Consider the following 18,613-nt stretch of genomic DNA (forward strand, 5'->3'; position numbering starts at 1 on the left):
TCAGATCGCAGTCGTCGCAGTTTGGGAGAGCAGCTGTCCCAAAAAAAAAAGAGCATTTGTTTCTAATCGTGAACGCGAAACTCATCTGCGATTTGCGCTGCAACAATCGCAATTGCGTCAGCAACTGCCCCGAAATTTTTTCCGTATATATTTTATCGATATTCGACGCATTCGATAAATGAGACTTGTCAAACACCCGTGTGAAGTTAGCCCCCAACATTGAAAAAAAATAACTTTCTATAGCTCATTCAGACTGCAGTCCAAATGATGCTACAAATACTTTGAGAAGCGGTCTTCTTCTTCTTCTTTCTTCATTAAAAGAAAGGAGAAGAAAAATGCTTCGAAGTATTTGTAATGTTAAGTGGACCGCAGTCTCGATTGTTCATCGTTTGCATATTTTAAATTTTTGTTTGCGCACTTCTAGTTCAAACGACATTAAAAAAAGGATTTTAGGGAGGGGGGTCAATTTTACATTAGCCTCCCAACTACGAGAAAATTGGATTGAAACAGTCTTAATCGATAAATTTTTGTTTGCACATTTACATACAATTCGATTTTTCGTTTGCACATCCTTAATAATAAAGTTATAAACAAATAAAGTTGGCGAGTGGTCAATTGCAATAACTCAGCTCGGAATAACATAAAAATTACTCATGACAGTAGTAAAGGGTAACACCACTTTAGAAGCCCGAAAAATAAAAGAATTTTTTGTGATTAAAAAAAAAGTAAATCAAAGCCGTGGCCGTCAGCCACCTGGGGTTTTTAAGTCCACTCCATGTTTGTGTTCTAGGCTTTCAAAAAATCGCCAAAAATTCTGAGTTACTTGTTAACATCTCTACTACAATATCCTATAGGTTTTAAAGCCAAATATTAAACTTAATGGTGTATATCAAGTGAAATTTGAACACAAATGGGGAAAAATGAAACTTTGTTTGAAAATTTATAACTTTGCAACAAATAAATATTAATAAAAATAATTGCAGTTTTGTACTTCAGACTATGACCTTTGAGAAGAATGTAGTCTTATTTGGGTCGACTCCAAAAAGTATAATTATCTTAACAAATAAATATGATAAAATTTTAGAGAAGTTTATTTGTATGCTGAATACAGAGATAAATAAAGTTTAACTTTCTTTTGCTTAGAAATAAATTTTTATTGGAAAAAATTGTTAATTAAAGTATTATTACAAATATAACAGAAAATTAGATAAAAAGTAAAAAAGTATTGTATTCTCTCCACCATTTTGTAAATAATACTTTACTAATACTCTACTAATGATAGAAGTACTTTATTTACCAAAAACTATTAGAAATATAGTAAAAAAAACATGTACGGTAAATACTAACGCCGTCATCCATCTGAGTTGTTTAGGGCACAGACTTAAGGATGTTCTGGCTATACAATCCCAGTCAAGAGTTATTTCAATTTAAAATTGTACCATGTAAAGGACTAAATATGCTAGTTAATATGATATTTGACACTACAAATAAGTATATTTGCACATTTTGTAAATTTTATGATTGTCAGCAAAAAACTTTTGGACGTGAATTTTACCTGAAACAAATTGTAAGAAACGACAAAACGTTACGTACATTAATAATATTTTATGTAGGAGATACCGGGGCGAAGTCGTCACTATTTTTTTGTGATGCCGATTTTTAACAACAAAAATCATTTTAGTAAAATGTGGTATACCGTTGTAAAGAGTGAACCACGTCTGTAAAGTTGGCTCCCCTTTTTCAAAATTCGAAAAAATTTATTGGAGTTCTGGATGCCCCAGCAATAGTTCTAGAGTTCTCTATATTTTTTAGAAAGAGTTCCGTCATTTAAAGTGATGAAAACACCATTTTAAAAACGGGAGGGGGCTAACTTTACGGCACCCCCATCTTTGAAAAAATAAATTTTTTCTGGTAGTTCCGGAAAGATTTCGATGAGTTCTAGAGTTCCCTATAGGTTTTAGTAGGAGTTCCGTTCAAATAAGCCCCAAAATCGATGTCAAAGTCGAACCAAAAATTTCTCCATTAAAAAAAAAAATCAATTTTTATGGTAGATTTAGGAAGATTTCGATGAGTTCTGAAGTTCCCTATAGGTTTTATAGTGCTACGACGAAAAATAAGAGGTATGAACGTTACAGTTTAAGAAAGGACGCAGCAGTTTTCTGGAAATATTAGAATCTTTAGATGGCACGGATGCGAATACAGGTATATTGGTTATGCAACGGCAGATAGGAGATACGGGAAGATAACCAGAGAACGCGCGCACGCGCGCGCGTGGAGGAAATAAATGTTGCTTCGGAGGGAACGAAAGAAGAAGAGCTGGGAGACAATTTAGTAGGGGAGGAGAGGAGCAATGCTGAGAAATTTGCCAAATAAGGAAGAGGAATGGAGCATTTCGAGGGCACATAAGTTTTTTGAGTTAAATTAGAATGAACGCAAAAGATCAGGAAGATTAAGATTAGGAAGATAATATATTGAAAGAGAAAAGAAAAGAAGAGGTGGAAGGGGCATACAGGGAGGTGTGATGAGTTCGGTAGGGGGACATAGGCAAGTATAAGTTAGGAAGCAGGAGTTTTGTTATTAGTCGAGTTTATTATATGTAGGTGTATGTAAATATTTGAGTGTAAGGGTTTTACAGTTAAATTGAGTATTGTAAGATGAGAGAGTTGCGTTAATATTTTAAGGTAAAGGTAAAGAATTATTAATATGTCAATATGTGGTTTGAAAAATAGAAAAATGGTTGTAATATTAAGGTAGAGGTAGGGATAAAGAAAAAGAGAGAATTATGTTTTGTAGTTTTAAGATTAGGCTTTGAGTTTCGCACGCAGATATTATAGAAGATATGAGTTTAAGGTATATGATAGGTTCTGGAGTATAAGGTTTATAGAGAGAATGCATTAGAATTCAAGTTTTATAAGTTTTAGGATGCAAGAAATTATTTTAGAGATAAAGCGAGATAATTGGTTCTTCCTGGATTAAAGGAGATTTGAGAAAAATTTAGAAATATATGGAATATTAATATTAGTTGCGCGTTGTTGTATGAAGGTGTGTGGGTGTGTGTGCGTGCGCGTGTGCGTGCGTATGCGCGTGTGTGTGCGTGCGTGTGCATGTGTGTGTGTATAGGTGAATAATGTCCGTTTCTTGGCCTACTGCTGAAGCGGACTAGGTTCAAATATTTTTGAATTTAGGTTGTGAATTTATCGTGCAAATAATGGATTTAGTCGTTTAGGGCTTAAGGGATGGTTTTTCTAAAAGAAATTTAAGAAAGTACGGAATAATGAATTAATAGTTGCACGCGTTAAGTTAAAAAAGTTGGTATGAGTGTGTATAAGGTATATTGTAAACCAAGTCTATTTCTTGGCTTTTTGTAGCTGAAATTAAATAAATCTATCTATTAACTAGCATTATTTAATCCTTTACACGATACGAGCACATATGATGCATGTCGTAACTCACAAAAGCATAGAATTTTACCCAATTTTAAATTGAAATAACTTTTGTCTCGGATTGTATAGCCAGAACATCCTTAGGGTTCGAAACACTAAAATTGACATTAAAGGAATTATCGTAATTTTTTAAGTTAAAGAATTTCTAACATTCGAGTTTTGAAAATTTTTGAAAATTTTAAAAATTCTATTGATAGTTCTGGATAGCATCTCAAGAGTATTAACGAAAGTTATTAACACCCCAAAGCTCTAAAATCAACATTGGAAAAGTTATTGGAGTTTTTTTTATCATGGATCAAAAAATCTATAGTACCCGAGGGGTGAAAATTTTTTTAGAGGTCCGGCAGTTCTGTTGGTAATTCTGGATAGTACCCCAAGAGTTCTGAAGATTATCTTTATGAATTATATCGCTAAAAGCAAAATTGAAAAAGTTCTTATCGATTCTGTTAGCTGGATTGAGAAATTTTTAAATGCAAAAAATTTTTTTGGAAAAAACTAATGTTTTCTTCGGAGTTCTAGGTAGCACCTCAAGCATTCTATCAAAAAGTATTAAAGCACAAAATCGATCCGAATTGGGTAAATGTGTATAAAAGATCAAACCTCACCGATTTTATCGCTACTTAAATATGTTGTAGAGGAGGTCTTTCTGCGTAATTCTACGCAAAAAGAAAGTTGGGGACGGCATTGGTTCAGATGAAATAGCAAATTGAAGTTTCACAATTTTAATACTTTTTTAAGATATTACTAGACATCACAGACGCGCGCTACGCGCGCGTTATTTAAATTTAATATTTTACTATTACTATGTAACACACTATATTACACTATTAACCACACAACTGTCAAAATATGCCATAATAGCCGCTTTTTGTAAAACTTATCTGAACACTTATTATGGAATTGTTACGAATGGAATCCAATCAAAATTATTCTATTTTTTCTACAAAACACAATAGAAATCTCTTGGAAATAATTAAATAATTCCGATCAGAATCCGTTCCGAATAATTCCATAAGACGTGCCCTAAAACAATTTTAAATGTTCAATAAATAAAGAAAAGTCTTTTTAAATGTATAATTGATACCAACATTACGTATTTATTATACATATATAATTATTACAGTACACACTTAACCGTTAACAATATATACATGAAAAGTCAAAACACGCGATCTGTGCAATGACAATCGCTCACGAAGTAATAAGCGTAGAGAGAGAACCAATCGACATCGCGAAAAAGCGACAACAAACTTCGATAGATTCGAGTATCGATGACATTCCTTTTTTAGAAGAGGAGGATAAAGTCACATTAGTTCTTAAGAGAAGTAATTTGCTAATATGTGTATATAGACAATACACATGTAGGCGGGGGAGGGGCTACCGATCGAATTGACCAATTTTTCACAATTTGTTAGAAGCTTTCACCATGCAACTACACGAATTTCTTGCAGCTTTGTTAACGATAATAATAAGTTGGTCAATTCGATTGTTGACAAAATACTCATGACTTTCCACACGAACCGTGGTGTCCACGGCGTGGTCCACTCCAACCCATCCCGCTTGCAGAGGAGGGGCAGTAGCCCCTGTTCCGCCTACGTGTGTATTGTCTATACACACATATCAGCAATTAAATTACTTCCCTAAAAAAATAACATATATTACAGCATATACAAACTTTAATGTCAAACTTCAATTTGTTGTATCTTAATTCTAAACTAATACCGTCCCCCACTTTTTTCTTGCGTAGAATTACTCAGAGAGACCCCTCTAACATATTTAAGTGGTGATAAAATCAGTGAGGTTTGACTTTTTATACACATTTACCCCCGAATTGAAATTAAAAAGTTATTGCCAATTTTGAATCATAAATCGTGAAAGTTGGCACAACAAAACTTCGAACCGCTCTTTTTGGGGTTAAATCGCTAGAACTCTTTCTAACCTATCAGGAACTCTTGAACTCTTTGGGTAAGGGGCTAGAGCTCCAACAATTATATCAAAATTCTAAAATTGAGGTGCTAACTTCACACTCTCTAAAAGAGAATCAGTGTATTTTTACTGAGAAACAGTAAATAGTCACTGATTGAAGCAGTTATAAGTATACCACTTAGAATCAGTGACATTTCACTGAAAGAATTAGTTATTATATCTGTTTCAATCAGTAATATTGGACTACTAGAAACAGTGACTTAAAACAGCAAAATCAGTAATGTGAGCTGATTAAATCAGTAATATTGACTATTTCAATCAGTAATATTATACTACTAAAACAGTGACTTTGAGCAGCAAAATCAGTAATGTGAACTGATTAAATCAGTAATATTGACTGTTTTACTCAGTAATATTGGACTACTGGAAACAGTGACTTTGAACAGCAAAATCAGTAATGCAAGCTGATTAAATCAGTAAATGTCCCAGCAAACAGTAACAAACAGTAATAACCTTAATACATGTTATAATTTTTTATTCAACAATGTAATTGTTACGTACAAAATGTTTACAGAATGAAGTCAATTAAAAATTAAACATTCCTCAGCTTACGAGCTTGTGCCTCTATGTTTGTTCTTTCCTAAAAAAAGATTTTTCTGTGTGTTAGCAAGTATTGATATATAACTTTTAAATGCACTAACCAAACTTACAGGCCATATCTGTATTAACGAAGAATTTGGAAAAATAGGAGAATCATCATGTTGTCCCTTATCAATGTTCTTCTGAAATTAAATATCCAAATATTTAAATCGTGTTTTAACAATCAATTTATACTAAGAAATTATAAGAATAAGAAATAAAAGACTTACTCCTTTTGATAAGTTTCCAACGATAACCGAGATTAATAATCTTATTCTGTTTGCTGTTCAGTTCTCTCGTTCAATACGCCGTGGTTTATGCTGAAAATGAAAAGGGAGAAACAGTCTCTAGTTTATCGTGCTTTACTATGGGCCCGTTGGGCCTCCATCTTTGCCCCGTTGGCAAACTATAACCTCGCCCCGTTGGGCCACCGTACTCGTCAGTACCCGCGGTAAATGAACTACAGCTCAAGAAGCTTTCGTACTTACTTTTAACCTCACCTTTTTCGCAAGCACTCTTAGCTCAGTACCGCAGTTTCTCTCATTCTTCGTAATGTACACTTAGCACCGCTTCGTCCTTCGTCACGTATACTTCGTTCTCGTCTTCTGTTTCACACATCACTGAGATCACAATCCTGTTCCGCTTCCTCGCACCATCAATCAGTATTACCAACAGATAACTGATTTTACAGTAACATCTTACTTTCACTGACCATAATCAGTAAAATATAAGATAAAGAAACAAAAAGTAAACATTCTACTGAAGTTCAGTGAAATACTCACTAATTCTCAGTGAAATCTTATTTTACTGTTTCAATTAGTGATATTTTCACTGATTTTACTTTAGAGAGCAGAGGTCTTATCGAGTACGATTCAGAACTTCCACATTTTCGACCAGAGCTCGTGATTTTTAAAATGCTTCGTAAAAGTGTATTGATTTAAAAAAATCGATATTTTGGAAACTGTAATAGTTAAAGCCTTAATTTTTTTCTTGTCTTATCGAGTGTGATTCAGAACTCTAACATTTGTTACCACAGAACTTGTTTTTAAAATATCTTTGATATTGGAAGTACATTTTTAAAATTAAAAACCGCGGAATGCTTCCTAAAAAGTATCAGGAACAATGTGTCCTTCTCAAAGAACCTTACAACTATGCTCAGAACTATCCCCAGATAGCACACATGTCTAAAAGATGTCTAAAAGATGTCGTAAAGATGTCTTTACGACGTTTTTTTAGACATACGTGCTGTCTGGGTCACAACTCAATTTGTAAAAAATCGTAGTTGGCAGCTCCATTTTTCGAAGTCAACTTTTATTATCATAATGATCGGAACTATTTCTAAATATTGTCAAGACCTCTTCCTTTGGTTCTAAATAACTTAGAACTCTTAACAGAACTACGATATCGTAATGTAAGGATGCTAACTTTACACACCTAACGAAATATGTAATACAGGTATTACTTGACAAGTTAATTCGATTAACTTAAATCACCGGCCCTTCATATCTCGCTTCGCTCCATTGCCTTTATTTCGTAAAGTTGTGATGTAAATAACGATATTTCCCATCATTTTTCTTAAGGATGATTTTGATTGAACTCCGATTATCTTAATCTACTTAATTAACTATCAAGTAACACCCAGTATTATTTCATTAATGTCGATAAATTATTATTTTTGTTAATATATGAGAAAAAGAAGTTCAAAAGTTCAATGAATTATGTAAGATAATTAATTTGAAATTAGAAATTTTGCCGATTGAATTAATCGCTGATTAAGTTAATCGGATTGTGGTTAAAGTCGTTCTGAAGTTTTAAAAGCTTTAAAACATTTTTTAATCAATTGTATCTTGAAGAATTCTGTTAAATTAAAATTAAGTTAATCAAATTAATTTAAATGGACCCCAACTGACACTCGTGTTTTCACATCGTTCACGAAGGAACAATGATGGATCAGTTTACGTGTGTGACACGTGTAGGTACACCGAATGCATTTATCTTTAATTTGGTTTATGTGGGACGTTCCACACAATTTGTGACCCTTATAACTAATTCTGGTATCGATTTTTACATAATACGATAGATTCATAATTTGAAAACTTTTTAATTTTCAAAATTGTACTTCTCTTAACTACAAATTGTAAGTCTATCGAATTCCACTAAAAGTTAATTGAATAATAGATCAGCTATTCGTCTATCCGAAGCTAAAATCTTATTTCCTCTTTTTAATGTATATAATTGATATTTCTACTGAAACAAAAATTGACTCTAAATTCGTCGTTGAATCTGTTATTAAAGTTAAATTTGTAATTGTTAAATTGTTAATCGTGGCATTTCATAATAGAGAACGAAATAAAAAAGTCTATTAAAGCGGCGCAATAGAAACTTAATATTTGGTCGAAATTTCTGACTGTTTTAGGACGCTAATCTAACATGGTACACAAACAATCCAGATCTAACAGAATGCTTCCAAAAGACGATATTAGTATGGGTGCCATGTATATTTTTGTGGGCGTTTTCGGCGATGGAAGCGTATTACTTTTTAAATAGCAAAAGGAGAAACGTCCCATACACGTGGTTATTTATTTCTAAGCAAGTACTTACAGTAGGATTAATTTTACTCTCCATAGTCGACTTAGGAGTGGCGATACACGCAAGTACTTATCGTACGGTCCACAATGTTGATTATTGCACACCCATTGTAAAAATTGTTAGCTTTGTAAGTATAACATTATTTTTTGTATTAATAGATCTTTAAATACATTTTTAAAATTATTTTTTTATAAATGTTTTAAAAATATTTTTCCCATTTCTGCTTTTGTCTATAAAATAAATTACTTAGTTTTGTAAATTCTCTGTACAATGTTTGACTTAAGTTCTCTAATTATTTCAGACGTTAGCATCGACTTTAATGCAATACAATAGAAAACATGGAATGCGGACGTCAGGTCTTTTATTCCTGTTTTGGTTTTTCCTTACAATATGTGGATGCGTCCAATATAGAAGTTTTGTAAACGAATTCATTAAAGGGGTATGTTGGATTTTCATAATAGCGAAGCTAAAAACGCATTAGAAGCAATTTAAGTGTAGATACACTTATAAACAGCATTTTCTACATTAAATTTTTTATAATTTTTTACAATTTCTTTGATCGCAACAGTATATCTCGTATTGTTAGCCTCTTATGATATTTTACAAGAAAGCTAGTGATTGTTATAATGCGGTTCATAAAGAAATAATTCTTATTTTTAGGCAGAACCGACGTACCCATTGGTGTCTTATATGATCTACTATCCGATAGTAGTGATATTGTTTGTACTTAATTTTCTGGTCGACGCAGAGCCTAAATTCTCTGAATATCCTACGGTAATATCTCTTGTATTGATTGATATAATACGTAATACCATTTAATGTATATTAAAGCGCATAAATATGTAAAATCTTAGAATTAAAACTGTAAGAAGCTATTGACAAACAATTTTGAAATATGTTCACTCACAGGTTGAATCGCCATGTCCAGAACAAAGTTCTTCTTTCCCTTCGAGAATGATTTTCGCGTGGTTCGATTCCTTAGCATGGAAGGGTTTCCGAAAACCGCTCGAAACGTCCGATTTGTGGTCCATGAATCCAGAGGACATGGCCACGGAGATCGTGCCGAAATTTGACAAATACTGGAATAAGAACTTGAGAAAGACAGACGAGTAAGTTTAATCGATAAATCTCTCTGTAAAAACCAAGGTTTCCTGCAATCAATATGAGTTAGTTGAGCTTCTTTAAAAAGCGCTTATTTAAAATTACGAGAAAAAAATAGGGAATATGTTTGTATTGACATTAACACGAATCATGTAAATTCGAAAGAAATATATTAAAAATGTTAAATTGTTGATAATGTACACATGTAGAATTGTTACTTTAGAAATTTTTTAAATCGGCCTGTTCGTGATAATACATTTTTAGAATATATTGCTGCATTATCTTATCCGCTTTATGGCTAACAGCATATTATTTGCATATACCTCATGTTGAAAAAATGTTTAGATTGCGGTATAACGTTCTTTGACAAAATATTTTTTAACAACATGTTCATACATTTCTTGTGCTAACAAGGCTGATTTGGACTTACTTTAGGTAGGATGTGTCGTATAACATGTCTCGATTATTTTTATCATTTAGCCTAATAAAAACATATATAACAGACGTTTTTTATACAGAGTAGAAAGTGCAAAAGCGTCGTACCGAAAAGCATCCGGACAAGTGGACTTTAACAGTGGTCGGAAAAAGAAAATCGCCTCCATCTTACCACCTATCTGCAAAGCTTTCGGAGCGACGTTCATGTTCGGTGCATTCCTGAAACTGATTCAAGATGTTATGACTTTTATTAGTCCACAAATATTAAAGTAAGTACACACAAATCCGAGACTGTTGACACAACATTCTACAAATTTCAAAAAAATACTAAGAGTTCTAGTAGCACTTTCTACAGTTCTACAGTTCCTGATAAAAATTTAAAAAAGTTCCCCATTTTTTATATTAAAAAATCGAATTTCCGTGCTGGTCGTAATTGTTAAACATTGTTTAAGATATTGTTAATGGGTTGAACTCTTTAAAGATAATTATTCTAAAAAAGCATAGAACTCTTATAAAACTCCTGAAAACTACCGTTAAATTGTTTAAAAATTATTAATTGGTGGAATATCGATCGTATATATGTGTAGAACTCGAATAACTATCGGAAACTCTTATCAAAAATGATAATATTCAAGGCGTTTCAGTACTTTAGAGGGGAGGATGTCATGCTAGATTTTCGAAGTTAGCACGACATTTTTTTAATTTTGATTTTTTAATATGAAGAATGCGGAACTTTTTTAATTTTTATCAGAAACTGTTAAACTATAGACAGTCCTATCAGAACTTTTAGTATTTTTTTGAAATTTATAGAATTTTGTGCCAACTTCATACACTCCATAAATCCTGGTTTATATCTCTAATTTTATTTTGTATTTTATGAAATAAACATGAGATAAAACGTTGATAATTTTACAAAATTGTTCTGATTTATCGTAATATGTTTTTTGTAATAATAATAATAATAATAATAATAATAATAATAATGATATAATAATAATAATAATAATAATAATATGATCTTTGTAATGCATCCCTTTTACTATATTTTTTAGGCTTTTGATTGATTTTACCGAAGGAGAGGAGCCAATGTGGAAAGGATACTTTTATTCTGCATTACTTTTAGTTACGGCAATACTTCAGACGCTGGTATTATCACAATATTTTCATCGTATGTTTTTGGTCGGGCTGCGTATACGTACTTCACTAATCGCGGCGATTTACCGCAAGGCGTTGAGACTGTCAAACGCGGCGAGGAAAGAAACCACGCTCGGCGAGATAGTGAACTTGATGTCCGTAGACGCTCAAAGATTCATGGACGTAACCGCGTACATAAACATGATCTGGTCGGCACCCCTGCAAATAGCCCTAGCTTTATATTTTCTCTGGAATATATTAGGGCCGGCTGTATTCGCTGGTTTAGCAGTTATGATCATTCTTATTCCTGTGAACGGATTGATCGCCAACAAAGTGAAGACGTTACAAATCAGACAGATGAAGTGCAAGGACGAGAGGGTAAAGTTGATGAACGAAGTACTTAACGGTATCAAAGTGTTGAAGCTCTACGCATGGGAACCTTCATTCGAACAGCAGATACTTGAAATTAGAGTCAAGGAGATTCAAGTGTTAAAAGAAGCAGCGTATTTGAACGCTGGTACGAGCTTTATATGGTCATGTGCACCCTTTTTGGTACGTTTCTTTTTTGAAATAACGAATTATACGTTATAATTAAATTAAAGACCTCAGAAATAAAGATCTTACGGGGCGCTCGTAACGTGATCGCCTTTTTCTCATCTCTCTCTTTTTTTTCCTTCTTTTTTTCAGTAAAATCTTTTATAACTTTTAGTATGAATTTAAAAGTTTTACAGTATATAACTTCACTTAGAAAAAATTTGTTGTCAAAATATGTGCCATGAAATGGCAATAAATATTCTTTCTTTTTCATTTCTGAAGTTTTCAGTTACTTGAATTAAATATTTTTTATATCTTTTTTATATTATCTTACCTTTTCATAAATGTACCTCTACAGGTATCTCTGGTATCTTTTACAACTTATGTACTTATAGACGAAAAGAACGTCCTAAATAGTACAATTGCCTTCGTTTCGCTCAGTTTGTTCAACATCTTAAGATTTCCACTGTCCATGCTGCCTATGATGATTGGTAATATAGTTCAAGTAAGTAATGCATATACATGATTTTCGTCTATTTACTTTAGAAATGTGCATTTATGTTAAAAAGTCTGACTGATATCTTTGTATACACGTTTACAGGCTTACGTCTCTGTAAAACGTATTAATAAATTTATGAATATGGAGGAACTGGATCCTAACAATGTACAGCACGATCCGTCCGATCGTAAGTGTAAAATTTTCTGTTTTAAAATAATATATGTCTGCATGGTGTATATATCTACAGTAAGCATTTTATCGCATTGATTTAGCACACGCGTTAGTAATTGAAAACGGTAGCTTCTGTTGGGACAGCGAAGAAATCGAGAGACCAATACTACGAAATATCAATTTCCATGTAGAACAAGGTCAATTAGTAGCAATAGTTGGTACAGTGGGATCAGGCAAGAGTTCCCTTCTATCCGCTCTGCTTGGCGAGATGGACAAATTAAACGGGAAAGTAAATACAAAAGTGAGTATTCTTTCGTTGAATCAGAAACATGAAATATAGAAGCAAAATTTACATTTCTCTTATTACAAAAACAGTAATAAAATTAAAGAAGAGAAAGAGGAAACCTTTCACAAGTCGCATTTATATAAGTAGCCTTCTTCTTATTATAAAAGAATTTAAGGAAAATGTAGTGTAAATTCTAAAATACATGTTTTTATTATATGCATTTAAAAATACAATATCAGACTGTAACTCTTAATTCAGTATTGATAAAATCATAAATATTTTGTTTCTATACATATCTCAGATTAAATAGATAAAGATATTAATTAGGATTTGAAGATTTTAATATTAAATATTTCTCTTAGGGGTCAATTGCATACGTCTCGCAGCAAGCGTGGATCCAAAATGCCACGTTGCAGGACAATGTTTTATTCGGAAAGGCCTTGAACAAATCAGTATATAACCGTGTGATTGAAGCATGTGCATTGACTCCGGATTTCAAAATGCTACCCGCGGGTGATCAAACGGAGATCGGGGAGAAAGGCATAAATTTGTCCGGCGGTCAAAAACAGAGAGTAGCCTTAGCTAGAGCTGTATATAACGATTCGGAAAATTATTTCTTAGACGATCCTCTGAGCGCAGTGGATTCGCACGTAGGAAAACACATTTTTGAGAAAGTGATAGGTCCGAATGGCCTATTGAGGAAGAAAACTAGAATACTTGTTACGCATAGCATCACGTACTTACCAGAGGTCGACAACATTATTGTTCTTAAAGACGGTGAGATAACAGAGAGTGGAACCTACAAACAATTACTGGAGAAAAAAGGCGCTTTTGCCGAATTCTTAGTACAGCACTTACAAGAAGGTATCTATTAATAATTTATGCTTTTGCTGCGTACTTTTATATTGTACTTATTATATAAATTTATTGTTACATTTTTCCTGGATTTAAGTTGGAAATCGTAAGTCCGCGAAAAAGTAATTACAATTCCTTGTCCTACTTTGTGTGCTTGCATAAGAAATACTATACTTGCGTGTAGCGATCGCTACAATGAAATATTTTTAAGTCAAAAGTTTTGCTATCTCTTTGTTTTAAGATTCTGCTTACCGACAAAGTAGTAATGAACAATTTATTTAGAATTAATTTTTCCTAATGTAATTAACTTGATATAGACGCTTTTGTATGATATAAAATTTTCTAACGCATAAAAAATTACATTTATATATTATAATTAAGATATGTCTTAATACAGATAATTATTAGTTTCCAGCTTTTTTATATTGAAATTTTCTGAAGTTATTGAATTAGGATGTTTGAATTTCTATAATATTATATTTCTATAATTTTGGATTATTCTATTTTTAGTTTAATTCCAACAAGAACGATTTCAATTCTCGTCTGATTATCCATTTTGTACTATAGTTAAAAATAATTAAAATGTACGCATGTGCGAGTTTTTTTTTGAATTTCTTCCCATTTGTACAATGATACAGCTTCCAAACAATTTATCATTATTCTAAAATTACATGACGAATTTGAAACAGTGCACGTTGATGACGGTTCTGAAGCAGATTTACGCGAAATTAAACAGCAGCTCGAATCAACAATGGGAGCGGACGAGCTACAACAAAAGTTAACTCGAGTACGGTCCAGAATATCCGAAAGTCTAAGTGAATCCGGTTCTGTAACCGATAGAAAATCACTTAATGGTTCTTTGACAAGGTATGATTTCATAAATATAATATTCCGTTACGTCAATTTACGTCGTTCGTACGGCGATTCAAATACGCGCAATATTAACTTGAAAATAATATACGTTGTGTACTGCTAGGCAATACTCGACGGAAAGCCAGCAGTCGGCGAATTACGTGCATAGCAATAGTACAAAGGAGAAAGAAGCATTGAAGCCTAACAACGTCGGAGAAAAGCTGATAGAAATCGAGAAAGCCGAAACTGGAAGCGTAAGTTGTGCGAGACATTGCTAATAATTAATTGTTAAAAAGACAATACATCTTCACAATTTGCTTTTTAGCAGGGAATAATTGCTTTTATACTTATGTATTGTATTATTTTTCCGCCAGGTAAAGTGGAAAGTATACTCTCATTACTTGAAATCCATTGGATGGTTCTTATCGATATCGACGATTGTGATGAACGCGGTCTTTCAATCGTTCAGCATTGGCTCGAGTGTCTGGCTCAGCGTTTGGTCGAATGATAATTCCGTTAGGAATGACACAATAGATACGGCGAAGCGTGATATGTACCTCGGAGTATACGGTGCACTTGGTTTCGGTCAAGGTACGTTTTCACGTCACACGTTAATTCTTGTAACATATTATCCGTTTGTCAGGTAGATTTGATCAGTATTGCATAAATTTTCGTGTTTACGATGGACGATATCAGGTAAGCCTACCCCCTATCGCTGCTACGTGTACCTGTATAAATATACATATCATTTTTCTACCGCAGAAGGCAATTACTTCATTTAATATAACGTTAACAGGCAATGGCACTTAATTTTGCTCGTCATAGAGTATTGCAATTCGAAAGGCATGTTCCTTCACAGATTACACATCTCATTGGGGTATAAATTAATCTTAACAGAGTTCCTTCATTTGTAAAACTCGATTGAGCCGAGTTAATGATAATCGAAAACGAAATAATTTAATTACTAACGTAATGATTTTTTTCGTTCCGAGTAATGTTATAAATTGTATATGCAAATATACGTCACATTACATGTTTAATTCTAAAAGTAATAATTTCTTTTAAAAAAATAAAACTGAGTGTGGTTTGCTGTGTCTACAGAGCACTAACGTTATTAATTAAGAACTCAAAAGGCAATTAGAGATTGAAACTTTTAAACAGCCATATGTTTATGATTGCAAGTGTCGTAGTAATTATTTTCTACAAATGATCGCTTTTTTACTATTGCATGAAATATTTCTGTTTGAAATGCCTTTTATTCGGTACAACTTGCACTTTCTGTTAAATAATTTATTAATCTTTATTAGTAACTTTTTCTACACGCGAGATTTTATATGTTAACTATAAATATATGATTGACTATAGACAAAAAATTATGCAAGAAAATTGTTGATGAACATATACACATATATATATATATATATATATATCAGACAGATATCAGATAGAGTTAGTAAATGAAACCGAACCATGAAAAATTTGTTCGGTTTTATTTACTAACTCTATTCTAACTCTATCTGATATCTGTCGGATGTACTATAAATAACACGTGACGCCTATTATTTTATATTTATATATTTAAAGTTTACTATAGAAAACAAGGATAATTTTTTTTTTATAATAATATGCTGTTACGTCTAATGTAAGCATGAAGTAGAGGAGCAAAAGAAAGCTTCCTAGCATTAATGTGTCTTAAAATGATTAAAAATAAAACGGGAAATCAGTCTGCGAACTATATTGATTAATTGACGATTTAAATACGTATGCCTCGGGAATCTAAATTGAAATCATTATAAAAAGTGAATGTAAATTGATCAAAATTATTCGTTTAACTAAACGCACGGTAACAGAAAATTTCGCAAAATATTCGCGCTGATTTCCTGATTAGGTAATTGCGTGTAAAAATTGAGCTGGATGACTATAAAGCGTAGTAACAACATATGTTAACCTAGACGAACTTAAACAGGCTTCCGACGGAGAAAGACTTGAGACATTTCTCATTAATCGCGATTACGTTTGTCTCTTTAAGGCTCCAGGGGCTCTTTCCGATATCTTGTGAGATTGTGATGTCAGAGGCGAGAAATAACACGCTGAGATTCTTGCATATTTCATTTCCAAATAAAAAGATATTTGCATAAAAGAACACTTCAGATCACTTCAACACACTTCAAAAATACTCCGAGATCTATCTCTTTCCCTTGACAGTTAATAAACAGCCGTAAAATGAATGTGATACGATGCAGGCTCATGCGCAGCACATGACTATCATATTACATTCATATTACATTCATTTTACGGCTGTTTATTAATAACTGTCAAGGGAAAGAGATAGACCTAACTTAACCTCGGAGTATTTTTGAAGTGTGAAGTGATCTGAAGTGTTATTTTATGCAAATATCTTTTTGGAAACGGCACGCAAGAATTCTCAACATTTCTCGCTTTGACGTAGTCATAATCTCACAAGATGTCGGAAAGAACCCAAGAGTCTTAATTTGGTACGTTCTTATCGATGAATTGTATTGTGCTTAAATTTTTGTTATATTTAAAAACGCACATTGACACATTTAGCACTAGCAATAAATGTGGCCAAATTCCTTGCTCGAATTATCTACTGTGTAAAATAGATTGTCATAACAATGACAATCAATGTAGTTAATAAAAATTAATTTGATAATGACATTTAAATGCTGATATTGTACATCTCTTTATATCCTCCTTTATGTATGTACATTCGTATTAATAGCGCATGTATATTGAATTGTGTATCGAGCAAAACGTGAAATTGCACAATCACATTTAACACTAAATATGTAATGAGAATGCGAGACCCAGTCTCGCATGTGTCGCAAATTTTTCTCCATCTCGAGCCACGACAATCAAACCAGTTTCGCTTTTTGTTTCGTTATTAACTTATTGTTATCGCTAATAACTAACATCAGCTACGTTAATGTGATTACATGCCTGATTGAAACGACAAAGACTCATTGTTCTTATACCTCCCATATAAAGACAATTTTTTTACAGCATCTAAATTTAACAGTATGCACATAATTACGCACATTAGCAAGTCAATTTGAACATTATAGTAAAACAAAACAATATAAATCGCGTGACAGTAATAATTTTTTTTTAACTTACAAGAGAGTAGTTGTAAGAAGGAAAAAACAATCTTCCCCCCCCCCTTCCCCGACATAACAAGAGACGCTGCATTTATTTACTTTAAATTAAATTTCAGCCACTTTTGTAGTGCTGTCGCAGACAGCGTTGGTTATCGGCTGCCTACGGAGCAGTAAACTATTGCATTCCGAGTTATTATTTGCCATGCTACGATCACCTTTAGGATTCTTTGACACTACGCCGTCCGGCAGAATATTAAACCGTTTTGGGAAGGATATTGACATAATAGACAACGTTTTACCTCCAAGTATTAGGGCTTGGTTGTTTTGTTTAGCATCGGTATGCGAGAGTTTTAATTTTAATCTCTATATGTATCACTATACGAATCAATGTTTAGCAGAAACCACTGGTCCACCAATCAGTACAAATATGATTAATTATATACCGACGATTAATTGAAGAGCTTCCGGATTTCTTGCAATCTCTATTCTTAATTAATATCCATTAATGATCAGTAGATGACTATCAAAAGCGCGCGTTATTAAAAAATTAATGAGTAATTGTACGCTCGGCCTGACACCATACGTCTCTTTTCTCACAGCACAATCATACAAAGTACCATCTCCATCACTTTTCTTATCTTATTGTTATTATATATATTACTCGCACTTTATTTCTCTCTCTACAATTTATTATTTGCACTCATATTTATTGTCTCTCTTTAATTATGTGCACCTCAATTCATGTGTGACTGCAGTGAGGAACTTGCATATTTACTTAGATGAATCAGGTGATGAGCAACTAATGAAAATGAACATTGCCGATTAGAGCCTTAAGATAACTCTCTTAGGGCCAAAGCACATATGACAGTCGTAGTCGTGGACGTAAGTAACGCACAAGCTTTGGCGTATCGTGATTTGTCAGGTCGAGGACTACGACCGTCGTATATCGTTACGCCATGTTATGTGCTTTGGCTCTTACTCATTCACTCACTCACTCACTCACTCACTCACTCACTCACTCACTCACTCA

General features: G+C 33.0%; 1 protein-coding gene and 1 long non-coding RNA gene across 7 annotated transcripts in view; one reads left to right on the top strand and one right to left on the bottom strand.

Moving 5' to 3' along the window:
* Positions 1-5,483: 5,483 nt before the first annotated feature.
* LOC112453639 lies at positions 5,484-6,723 on the bottom strand. The gene is made up of 4 exons (XR_003040642.1): positions 6,497-6,723; positions 6,239-6,328; positions 6,080-6,151; positions 5,484-6,009 (listed from the first exon to the last, which is right to left on the bottom strand). It is a non-coding gene; the product is annotated as an uncharacterized LOC112453639 (long non-coding RNA).
* A 1,659-nt stretch (positions 6,724-8,382) lies between these two features.
* LOC112453195 (multidrug resistance-associated protein 1) overlaps positions 8,383-18,613 on the top strand; it is a 21,629-nt gene continuing 11,398 nt past the window's right edge. Inside the window, exons 1-16 of one of the 6 annotated variants that reach the window (XM_025013980.1) lie at positions 8,383-8,724; positions 8,899-9,036; positions 9,258-9,371; positions 9,507-9,706; positions 10,113-10,133; positions 10,217-10,402; positions 11,186-11,819; positions 12,160-12,306; positions 12,403-12,487; positions 12,573-12,772; positions 13,120-13,621; positions 13,710-13,718; positions 14,302-14,479; positions 14,589-14,718; positions 14,839-15,055; positions 17,700-17,920. In XM_025013980.1, the coding sequence (XP_024869748.1) occupies positions 8,530-8,724; positions 8,899-9,036; positions 9,258-9,371; positions 9,507-9,706; positions 10,113-10,133; positions 10,217-10,402; positions 11,186-11,819; positions 12,160-12,306; positions 12,403-12,487; positions 12,573-12,772; positions 13,120-13,621; positions 13,710-13,718; positions 14,302-14,479; positions 14,589-14,718; positions 14,839-15,055; positions 17,700-17,920 (3,177 nt within the window). In that variant the 5' untranslated portion in view covers positions 8,383-8,529. The remainder of the gene's footprint in view (positions 8,725-8,898; positions 9,037-9,257; positions 9,372-9,506; positions 9,707-10,112; positions 10,134-10,216; positions 10,403-11,185; positions 11,820-12,159; positions 12,307-12,402; positions 12,488-12,572; positions 12,773-13,119; positions 13,622-13,709; positions 13,719-14,301; positions 14,480-14,588; positions 14,719-14,838; positions 15,056-17,699; positions 17,921-18,613) is intronic. The other 5 variants (XM_025013897.1, XM_025013843.1, XM_025014069.1 and 2 more) reach the window with 5 other exon arrangements.

This window comes from Temnothorax curvispinosus, unplaced genomic scaffold (assembly GCF_003070985.1).
Source record: "Temnothorax curvispinosus isolate PA1 unplaced genomic scaffold, ASM307098v1 QBEX01000060.1, whole genome shotgun sequence".
NCBI lineage: Eukaryota > Metazoa > Arthropoda > Insecta > Hymenoptera > Formicidae > Temnothorax > Temnothorax curvispinosus.